Source organism: Camelina sativa, chromosome 12, assembly GCF_000633955.1.
Source record: "Camelina sativa cultivar DH55 chromosome 12, Cs, whole genome shotgun sequence".
Taxonomy (NCBI): domain Eukaryota; kingdom Viridiplantae; phylum Streptophyta; class Magnoliopsida; order Brassicales; family Brassicaceae; genus Camelina; species Camelina sativa.
In genome coordinates, this window is record NC_025696.1 from 10,813,629 (window position 1) to 10,825,625 (window position 11,997).

Genomic DNA, 11,997 nt, shown 5'->3' on the forward strand with positions numbered 1-11,997 from the left:
TCGGTCTATCTAATGCACCTTCGACCTTTATGCGTCTAATGAACCATGTGCTTAGAGCTTTTATCAACAAGTTCGTTGTGGTCTATTTCGATGATATCCTCGTTTATAGCTCTTGCCTATCTGACCATGTCGAGCATTTGGAACTTGTTTTAAGCACTCTCCGCGAAGAGCAATTGTACGCTAACTTGAAAAAGTGCGTCTTTGCTGCTAATGAACTTGTCTTCTTAGGTTTTGTTGTTAGTGAACAGGGGCTTAAGGTGGACGGCGAGAAGGTCCGAGCCATAGAGGAATGGCCAACACCTACCAGCGTTTCCCAAGTCCGATCGTTCCACGGGCTGGCCAGTTTCTACCGACGGTTCGTGAGAGACTTTAGCACGGTCGCCGCACCCCTTACCGCGGTGATCAAGAAGAATCAGGAGTTCAAGTGGGGAGCCGAACAAGAACGATCCTTCCTGGAACTCAAGAAGCGACTCACTCAAGCTCCTCTCCTTGTCTTACCCGACTTCAACAAGACCTTCGAGGTGGAATGCGACGCATCGGGCGTCGGCATTGGAGCCGTTCTCACGCAAGGCGGCAAACCGGTGGCCTATTTCAGCGAAAAGCTCAGCGGAGCCACTCTTAATTATCCCACTTATGACAAAGAGCTGTACGCGTTGGTCCGAGCCATGGAGACTTGGCAGCACTACTTGTTAGCTCGGGAGTGCGTAATCCACACGGACCACGAGACTTTGAAGCATTTGCGCGGCCAAACGAATCTCAAGAAGAGGCATGCGAAATGGCTGGAGTTCGTCGAATCCTTTCCATACGTCATCAAGTATAAGAAAGGAAAGGAGAACGTTGTCGCCGATGCCCTATCCCGAAGACACGCCTTAATCACCACCATGGACGCCAAAGTTTTGGGGTTCGAGAGCATCAAGGATGCGTACGCGGAAGACGCTGAGTTTGGGGAATGTTTCAAAAATTTCGGTAAAGGCAACTATGCGGAGTTCTATGTATATGAGGGCTACTTATTCAGAGGTCGGCGCCTTTGCATCCCAGCCGGCTCTATCCGCGACCTATTAATCCGAGAAGCGCATAGTGGAGGTCTGACCGGACATTTTGGCGTGGCTAAAACTTTAACCATGCTTCAAGAACACTTCTTCTGGCCAAGGATGCGGAGCATGGTCGAGAAGCATTGCGGCCAGTGTGTGGTGTGTCGAGCCTCAAAGTCAACCACTCATCCCCACGGACTCTACACACCGCTACCAGTCTCGACAGGTCCTTGGGTCGACTTGTCCATGGACTTTGTCCTCGGACTACCGCCTATACATCGGAATGACACTATTTTTGTGGTGGTCGATCGTTTTTCCAAGATGGCGCACTTCATCCCATGCCAGAAGAGCAACGACGCAGTGCGCTTAGCCAATCTATTCTTTAGCCATGTAGTCCGTCTTCATGGCCTCCCGCGGACGATCATCTCGGACCGGGAACCGAGATTCCTTGGTCACTTCTGGCGTACCTTGTGGAAAAAGCTGGGCACGAAGTTACTCTATTCCACTGCCGCGCATCCTCAGACCGACGGACAGACCGAAGTCGTCAACCGGACACTTGGCGCATTACTCCGAACGGCTATCGCAAGCAACAAAGGAACCTGGTTAGAATGCATTCCTCTCATCGAGTTTGCCTACAACCAAGCGGTTCACTCGGCCACCAAGAAATCACCATTCGAAGTCGCCTACGGATTTAAACCTTTAACACCGATGGACTTGCTACCATTGCCACCGGACGAGACCGTTTGTCAAGATGGAGCCACTAAGGCCGAAATGGTTAAACGTTTGCACGAAGAGGTCCGAGCCAACATCGAGAGGAAAAACGAGCAATACGCACGCTTTGCCAACAAGGGCCGAAAGCCAATGCTCTTTCAACCTGGCGATTGGGTCTGGCTGCACCTACGGCCGGAGCGTTTCACGCAAAAACGGAAAGACAAACTAAGCCCCCGAGGCGACGGACCATTCCGGATCGTCGAGAAGATCAACGACAATGCCTACCGCCTCGAGCTGCCCGGTAAGTACAATACGTCCACATCGTTTAACGTTGCTGATCTTGTTCCGTTTGATGCAGGTGATGACGAAGATGTTTTGGGGACAAAACCTTCGCAAGGGGGAGGGAATGATGTGAGCACCGGATCGGACATCCGACCAGGAACACTCGCACAAGACCCGGACACCATTGGAACACTCGGATCACCCGCAGGACAACTCCGGACCAGCATGCCTAGGATAACTCCCGGTGCAACCACTCGCTCGAAGAGCTCGGCCAGAACATCCAAGCACAAGATTAACCACTTCGTCCAAGCTTTCGTCCAAGAAGACCAAGAGAGCGACTCGGACAAGGCAACCATCGGCGAGACCGTCCGTACAGCCTTCGTCCTTAACCAAGGATGAGGGCGCCAAGACGTCAGGATCATGACTCGTACTCTTTTCCCTTACTTCGGGTTTTTCCCATGAGGTTTACCGGAGAAGGTTTTAACGAGGCGACGAGTCCTGACGCACAACGCCGCGTTTTGAAGCCAGTGACGCGGTTCCCGCGTTCAGCCTAAGGACGTGGCCTATTTTGTCTTTTTCTTTAAGCTTTGCGTTTTGAACCTTTTCTAGATCCTTCCCTTGTGAACGTTGGAATAGTGTGACGTGTTCACCGTCTGTGGAGACGCGTCAAGGGCTACGTGTGCGGTCCATTATGAGTCCGCGTGCCCTAGTTCCCTTTAAACCCTTACGCTATTTAAAGCGTCCAACGCCACGAGCTTAGGTTCTTCAGACTTGAATAAAATATAACTTTTCCCAAAGAGAGATTCTTTGTGTTCTTGTCTCCCCTCTCTTTCTCGCATCTTAGTCCGGGACTGGGCTTGAAAGAAACCCTAGAAAGACCGATCCGGGATCGATCTCTCTAGACGGCGTACGACGCTTTCCACCGCTCGTGTACACCGCCGTTCGAACCATATCGTCTCTATCGCACCGCGGTCAAAACCGATCGTTAGTTGTGTTTCCCTTTCGCCCCCATCTCTTCCCAGTCAACCGAGGTCGAGTTTCTTACTCGGTTCGCTAGCCATCGTTCGTCTCCGTCCGTCCGTCCGTAGCGTCCGTCCGTCCGTGCGACTCGGCAGACGACCGCGTCCGGCGTTCACATCAGTAGTATTCTCAAAAAACTAGAAAACGAGACTATTTGGGATCTGCGTGCAGTGTGAAATCAGGTCTTGAATACATGATGAACCCCCATTACCACTTTACTTTCTCTTCTTCTTTTTTTTTCTCCGGTAATTTTGAAGTGGATGAAATTGTATATCATTACTATTTTAGTTTTTTCTCCTTCCAAATAATCGTATTATAAACCTGCCACTATCAGAATCGTATTATAGTTTGAGAATTTCAATGTCAAAATTTCCATCAACAAGTCATTTGTATACTAAATCTCTCAGAGAAAGAAAAAGATTATGTCAAAAATCATTTGTCTTTTATTTGTTGGCATTTGAAGATGGAGGAAAGAGGACTTTTGAGATGCTTTTTCTCTTCTTTAATTACTTTGACCTTTACTTGATTGTTTTACTAATACTTTTGTCATTTTCTCCTTTTTCAAATATCTTTTTTTTTCACTAGTCTTGTTTGAATCTATATGATGTATTTTTAATAACTTTATATTCTAAACTACTTTTTTCATAGAATTAGTATTGTTGTATAATACCACTATATACACATACATCTAAGGACACGTTTATGTGTGATTTGATCTAGAACTCTAATCTCTCTAGAAGGTTCAGTGACTATATTATTTTCTCCCACTTTTCGTTTCAGTACGTAGTGACACATTTCCATAAAAGTGTCCATCGATTGAATTAACCATTCCCTTACGTTATATACATTAAAAAAAAAACAGTTCTTACTTTTAGTAGTGCCGTTTATCTTCTTCACAGTTGATTTTGTATGACTAAGGAAGACTAATGCACTAATCCCTCCACCATTATCGGTAGAAATGTCGACTTTTTGAGCAACTAAAGTATAAAACAAAAAGCAAACATTTATCGAAATGCAACACAAAAAATTTGAACTTTTACAAAGCTCACTTTGAAATTTGAAAGCGTTGTTACACCCATCACGAAACTATTCAAATCAAAAAGAAAACATATCATATCATTTGAATAATAAAACACAATTAATCTTTAACTACTTATCAAAAAAACAATTTATCGAGTACAGAGAGATTCAATCTCAAAATGAACAAATGGGCACAGAATCAAAGAGCAGCAACGGTCTTATCCCCAAGTACCAAGTCTTCTTTCTCTCGCCATACCGCATGAACTTCATCTGTGCGAAACCGCTGCGTAAACGTAGAGTCTTGGATCGGCGTTTCAATACCGTTAACAAACGCGAGTAGACCCGTGTAAGCAATCATCGCTCCATTGTCGATACAGTAACGGTCATCCGTTGCAAATAGCTTTCCGTCACGTTCAGAGCACATAGTCCTCATCATGTCCTGCAAACGCTCGTTACACCCGACACCACCAACTATCAAAACGTCTTTCTTGTCACAATGCGCCATTGCTCTTTCCGTGATCTCAACCAACATCGCAAACACAGTCTCCTGCAACGTTCAACAATCATAAATATTATTACTCTTAAAAAAGTCCAAAACTTTGCATTCATGTGACAAAGATAGATATGACATTTAAGAACAAAGTGATAGCCTTACTTGAAGGGAATAGCACAAGTCTGCTGGTGTGCACTCGTTATTTTTGAGCTTCTCCTCTGCAGTAGTTTCAATATAACTCAAGATTCCGCTGAAAGATACATCCATACCTTTAACAGCATACGGAAGATCAATAAAGTTTTCTCCTTTCTTCGCAAGCTAGTGAAAAAAAATGAAAAACCGAGTTAACATTGTTCTTTAATCTTTATAGAACAGAGATAACATTACACTCTCTAATGAAATTGAAATCTACCTGTTCGATGTTATAACCAGGGCTTGGATCATTAGAAAGCTTCAAGACTCTAGCAAACCGATCCAAACAATTACCAACAGCAATATCAATGGTCTCACCAAAAATCCGGTACCTACCTTCACTATAAGCAATCACCTGAGTATTCCCACCACTCACATAAAGAACAACAGGATCAACAGCACCAGTAACTACTCTCCCCATCTCAATGTGAGCCACACAATGATTCACAGCAACAATAGGCTTTTTCCAAAGCTGTGACAAGACCCTAACAACAATAGCTGAGACCTGCAACGGTGCTCCCATCCCAGGACCTTTCGTATAACAAATACAATCAATTTCTTCAGGAGTTACTTTGGAAGTCTCAAGAGCTGATTTGACTAAAGGAAGAACATGGTCAAGATGATGATGTGCAGTCTCTCTAGGAAGGAAACCATGACCAGGTGGAGTTATGTAAGTATGCCGTGGATTGGCTAAGATTGTACCGTCTAATGTCACAATTCCAACTCCAATCTTGTTAGCTGAACCCTCAAAACCTAAAGCTATCATCTTTTTCTTCATATCTACGCAAAGAACAACAAATTTAGGACTAGATGAAGTAAAAAAAAACTCAAACTTTACTCGGAACAATCACTAGTTACAGGTCTAAACGTTGACGGTGGTGAACAAAAGTACTCATTTTTATGGATTGGTATTGGTATTGAGAGAGACCCAACAATAGATTCGTATATCCTTAAGTTTCGTTTCCTCTAAGATGAGAGAGCTCTGAACCCTAGAAACTTTTTTAATCCTAAACCCAGGAATTAATTCCACTCGAGGCACAACACAACGACCCATGTAGGAGTGAATTAAATCAAAACTAACCTGAAGCTGCGTGATGGCTGGAATCCAGAAATAGCTCACAAAGCTCAAAGCCAAACGAAATCAGACAGAGAGAGCTAAAGAAGAAGAAGACGGCGATGGAGACGCCGGGCCGGGACAGGAAACGACGACGTTTCAGTTTCTCTCAGGACGTATGTGATACGACATCATTTAGTGTGAGGTTAAAAAAAATATGAGCCGAGCCCAATTTAGCTCCTAATTTTGGGTTATGGTAAAACGGACGACGTTTGGGTTTTTTCACAAAAGATATTTGTTTGAAATTGTTTATGGTCTTGGTTTATGTCTTAATTTGGAATTGGCAATTGCATATACTTTTTTTTTTTTGGTATCAACTTGCTTGGGCAAAAGACTCCAATCCGAAAATCCGACCCAAACCTGATCTAAAAAATCCGATCCGAATCCGAATTCAAAATTTTAGAATACCTAAACGGATTCCAAATCTCTAAATCTAAAAATCTGGATCTAAACCGATCTGAACAAAAAACCAAACAGGTACCCGAATATATCCTCAATATTAATATAATAGTAATATGTTAGTACTATTTACAATTTTAATAATATAAATGTCCAAAATATTCAGACTTTGGATATTTTATATATTTTTGAGTATTTAAACTATTTTTTTTAATAAATTTGGGTAAAAAATAATTTAAGTTTTTAAGTAGTTTGAGTAGTTTTGAATAATTTAGACAAATTTGGATATTATAATTTTGAGTTTCGAGAATTTCAGATAATCTGAATCTGAACCTGAAATAGCCGATTCGAATTCGACCCGAATCCAAAGTCTAGAAGTACTGAAACGACCGACCTTTTTTTTTTTTTTTTTTTTTAAAAATAAAAAATAAAAAATAATAAATAAAACTACAACTAGTGGTCCCATACCCACTAGCCACCTAACCACATTTACAATCAACAGCGGAATAATAACAACCAAATAAATATCCAATAATAGTCCAATAATAACCAATAACCATAACATCAATAATATTCAAATACCAAACAACAAGAAACAAGAAACCAGCAACCTAGCAATGTTTCTAATGACTCAACTCTAGCAACCTAGCAATGCCAGACAACATCCAATCGAGTCCCTAGAACATCCTCCTCTTCATTGCCTTTGATTCCACGATCACACTTTGCCTTTACCTGCACACCACAAACAACAATTGAGATGCGTAAGTATTATCACAAATACTTAGTGAGGCAATCCTCCCATCTACTGGGCTATACACACAAGCAATAAGATCTCTACATGCCACAAACAACAATCAATAAAACAAACCAGGCCATACACATAGCATGCAACATCCATCGTAACTGAACAAGGGGTGTCGACCGACACCAGATGGTGTCGATCGACACTGACTATCTGGTGTCGACCGACACCAAACTGGTGTCGACCGACACCCTGCCCGACACTCCCGAAAACCCTAGTTTGTGTCGACCGACACCTCCACATGGCATCGATCGTCACTCGCCAAAGTCCCGAGCCGTCCTCGCGTTGGTGTCGACCGACACCCCAACTGGTGTCGACCGACACCGATGTCGAGCAGCGATTTCTCTCGATCAGAGACTCCGAATCTCGCCTCCAATCTTCTCCAATCCGCTCCTTGCACTCCTAGAAGCCAAACCCAGCCCAAACAGCAACGAAAAATCATAGAGAACTCAAAGAAACAACCACATAAGCACCAAAACACATAGAATCTAGAGATCTTAGCTTAGATAAGCCATGGTCATGCACTCACCTCTTTCAAGAAGATTCTGACCAGCAAGAACGAATTCCCTCACTCCCAGCTAGCTTCTAGCTCCTTCCCAGCCTTAGATCTCTCAAGAAATAGCAAGGAATCCCACCAATCTCTCTCAAAAGCTCAAGAACACTTTTCTCTCTCTCTTTTTCTCTAAAAGCGGCCAAAAACACCCAAAAACACGACCCTAGGTCGTTTCCCTTCTTTTACACTCGATTTAGGGATTCCCTAAACCAACCACGCAAACCGGACAATCAAAATTGAACCGACCAAACCGGCCACAACTGGTGTCGATCGATGCCTCACTAGAAGGTGTCGATCGACACCCTTACCAAAATACCAAAATTTGGTTTGCGGGTGTTACAATTCTCCCCCACCAATCTAGATTCGTCCTCGAATCTCGAACAAACATCAGCCAAGGACTCCCGTGCAACCGTCTCCACGGCCTGCACTCCTCCGACCGATCTACAGAAGGTCACCTCTAGGCGATAGACTCACGCTCCAGGCGTCATTTGCTCTTGACTTTTTGGACTTCCCTTTACTCATAGGCCTAAACCTTGAGTTTTTATTGGCTCCTCATCAGACCTAAGTCTGCATGCCAAATGATATAAGGAAAAATCCAAACTCGTCTCTCGGGTTGCCACCCTACAGCGCGCCCCCGGATCGTCATCCGGAGTCGATATACCAACCATACTCCCGAGCCACAAAGTCTCTGAAAATGGCAGTACTAGGAGAACCTAAGTCCCCCAAGAGTCGCGAGCAAACAATTCTGAACACGTCTGAGTCCTATCCCTATCCAGGTTTCCTTCCCGTGGCTCGCGTAAAACATCTCAATGTCTTACCAACCACATATTCCCACACCGGGATACCCCATGACCGCACAAGGATCATATATACGCCACAAGGGCCGCCACAAAGGCCAACAAAAATGTCCTCACGAGGACCGCCACCAAGGCCAAACAAAATGTCCTAAAAAGGACCGCCACCAAGGCCACTCGTCCCCAAAGGACCGTCACAAAGACCGTCTGTCCCGAAGGACCGTCACAAAGACCATCTGTCCCAAAGGACCGTCACAAAGACCATCTGTCCCGAAGGACCGTCACAAAGACCATCTGTCCCGAAGGACCGTCACAAAGACCGTCTGTCCCGAAGGACCGTCACAAAGACCATCTGTCCCAAAGGACCGTCACAAAGACCATCTGTCCCGAAGGACCGTCACAAAGACCATCTGTCCCGAAGGACCGTCACAAAGACACTCTGGCTAAACAGCCCGCCACAAAGGCCAACAAATGGCTAAAAGCCCGCCACAAAGGCCACACAATTGGCTAAAAGCCCGCCACAAAGGCCACACAATTTGGCTAAAAGCCCGCCACAAAGGCCACACAATGTCTAACAAGACCGCCACACAAAGGCACTCTGACTCGAAAGTCCGCCACAAAGGCCACACAATGTCTAACCAGAACACCATACACAGGCACTCTGACTCGAAAGTCCGCCACAAAGGCACAAAAGCCCCTCCAAGGCTTCCCACCGCTAAAATGGACAAATTCTAACTCCCGCAAAACTTTCCATATTTAGCACTTTCCATTTTTGGAAACTTTCCACTTTTGGAAACTTCTCTTCACAACCCCGCCTCACGGAAACTTTGTACCCCAAACACCACCTCATCTTGTTACTGAGTCGCACAACCAACCACCCCAAGCGACCGAGTAACAAGAGAGATGGGCTGGAATACTCCATTCCCGCTCCAGCCACGGATTACAGATGGGACCAGGCTAAACAAGCTCAAGTCGCGGCTTGCTTCTCATACCACTTCTTGAACCTTGCCTTCATCTTTGCCTCAGGCTCCCAAGTCTGCTCCTCAACACCATCACAGTCCCACAGGACTCTCATCAAAGGAATCTTCTTCTTCCGAAGTTCCTTGATCCTCCTCTCGAGAACCCTCACTGGTCTCGCCTCCAAAGTCATGTTAGGCTGAAGATCCTCAGGAATCTTAGCCAACACCTCCTCTCCCTCACGGAGACACTTCCGCAACATAGACACATGGAAAACCTTATGGAATGCACGCATCACCTCAGGTAACTCCAATCTATATGCCACTGGTCCAACCCGCTCAATCACTCTGAATGGACCCATATACCTCGGACTCAACTTAGTCTCTGACAATGACCTGTTCGGACCCCGCAACATGGCCATCTTGAGGTACACTCTGTCTCCTACCTGAAACTCAAGATCTCTCCTCCTCTTATCAGCATAACTCCTCTGCCTATCCTGAGCCTCCTTCATGTTCAGCTTGAGAACCCGAATCTTCTCTGAGGTCTCCTGAACAAAACTAGCACCAAACATGCTCCTCTCCCCCACCTGAGTCCAGCATAATGGTGTACGACATGGTCTCCCATACAAAGCCTCATAAGGAGCCATCTTAATACTCGCCTGATAACTGTTGTTGTAAGCAAACTCTACCAGGTTCAGGTGATCTGCCCAATGGCCACCCCAATCCAACACACACATCCTCAGCAAATCCTCCAGCGTCTGGATCGTCCTCTCAGACTGTCCATCTGTCTGGGGATGATAAGCTGTACTCATATGCACCTTAGTGCCCATCTCTGCCTGAAATGCCTTCCAGAACACCGAAGTGAACTTAGAATCCCTATCAGACACAATGCTCGCTGGCACCCCATGCAATCTGACTATCTCTCTCACATACTTCTTAGCCAAGACCGCTGCTCCATCAGTCTTCTTAATGGCCAGAAAATGTGCTGACTTAGTCAACCGGTCCACGATGACCCAAATAGCATCAAAAGTTCGCGACACTGGCAATCCTACCACAAAGTCCATGGTAATCATATCCCACTTCCACTCAGGAATGGGTAAACTCTTCAGTAACCCGCCAGGAACCTGATGCTCAGCCTTCACTAGCTGACACACATCACACCTCGAAACCCAACTAGCTACATCCTTCTTCATCCCGACCCAATGATAGTACCTCTTGAGATCACGGTACATCTTAGTCGCTCCTGGATGAATGGACAACTTGCTCGCATGAGCCTCTCTCAGAATCTCCTGCCTCAACTCCTCATCCTTGGGCACACACACACGACCGTGCACCAAGATAGTACCATTATCTGAGACCTGATACTCTGAATCCACATCCTTAGAGGCATTCACCAGCCCCAAATCCTTCTCCTGTGCCAACCGCACTCTACTCAGAAGATCTGCTCTATCTACTGCTTCCAAACCCAACGGTTCCTGTGAAACAGCACACAAGCTCAAAGCACTGATCTCCCCTACCAGAGACTCCATCTCCTGCTCCTGAGCCGAAGCTACCCTCTTCCGACTCAGAGCATCTGCAACCGTGTTAGCCTTACCAGGATGATAGGCTATCTCCAAATCATAATCTGCCACAAGCTCCATCCACCGCCTCTGTCTCAAATTCAGCTCAGGCTGAGTGAATATATACTTCAGGCTCTTATGATCTGTAAACACCTGTACCTTTGCACCATAAAGATAAGATCTCCAAATCTTCAGGGCAAAAACTACAGCACCCATCTCCAAATCATGAGTAGGATAGTTGCCTTCATGCACCCGCAACTGCCGCGAAGCATAGGCAATCACCTTCCCATGCTGCATCAGAACACACCCCAAACCAACTCTAGATGCATCTGTATAAACCACATAGGGTTCTCCCTGCTCAGGCAAAGCCAACACTGGCGCAGTAGTCAACATCTCCTTCAGGCTTGCAAAGCCTTCCTCACACTCTTCTGACCAGACAAAAGGAACATCCTTCCCTGTCAACTTAGTCATAGGACGTGCTCTGCTTGCAAACCCCTGCACAAATCTCCTGTAGTACCCTGCCAATCCAAGGAAACTCCTGATCTCTGTGGCATTCTGCGGTCTAGGCCAATCTCTGATAGCCTGAATCTTCTCTGGATCTACAGAAACCCCCTCTGCAGAAACAATGTGACCCAGAAAGCCCATCTCACGCTGCCAAAAACTACACTTGCTCAACTTGGCAAACAACTTCTGCTCCCGCAGCTTCTCCATAACTGCCCTCAAATGCACTGCATGCTCCTCAGGGCTCTTGGAATAAACCAGGATATCGTCGATGAAAATGATGACAGACACATCCAGAAACTCCTGAAACACACTGTTCATCAATCTCATAAACGCTGCTGGCGCGTTAGTCAATCCGAAAGGCATCACCACAAACTCATAGTGCCCATACCTCGTCCTGAAAGCAGTCTTCCTCACATCTGCCTCATCTATCGGTATCTGATGATAACCCGACGCCAGATCCACCTTAGAGAACCAAGTAGCACCCCTCAACTGATCCAACAACTCATCGATCCTAGGAAGAGGATACTTGTTCTTCACAGTGACCCGGTTCAAACCCCGATAATCAAT

At 45.6% G+C, this 11,997-nt stretch overlaps 2 protein-coding genes across 2 annotated transcripts; both read right to left on the reverse strand.

Annotated features, from left to right (window-relative positions):
• On the reverse strand, positions 4,134-5,994 carry LOC104731236 (probable tRNA N6-adenosine threonylcarbamoyltransferase). Its single transcript, XM_010450556.2, has 4 exons — positions 5,831-5,994; positions 4,970-5,529; positions 4,720-4,875; positions 4,134-4,611 (listed from the first exon to the last, which is right to left on the reverse strand). The coding sequence occupies exons 2-4, from the start codon at positions 5,525-5,527 to the stop codon at positions 4,264-4,266; spliced, it is 1,062 nt and encodes a 353-aa protein (XP_010448858.1). The 5' UTR covers positions 5,528-5,529; positions 5,831-5,994; the 3' UTR covers positions 4,134-4,263.
• LOC109128172 (RNA-directed DNA polymerase homolog) lies at positions 11,602-11,997 on the reverse strand (the record flags this gene model as incomplete). The annotated part of the gene is made up of 1 exon (XM_019234003.1): positions 11,602-11,997. A coding segment is annotated over one exon (396 nt), but the record flags the coding sequence as incomplete, so codon positions are not given.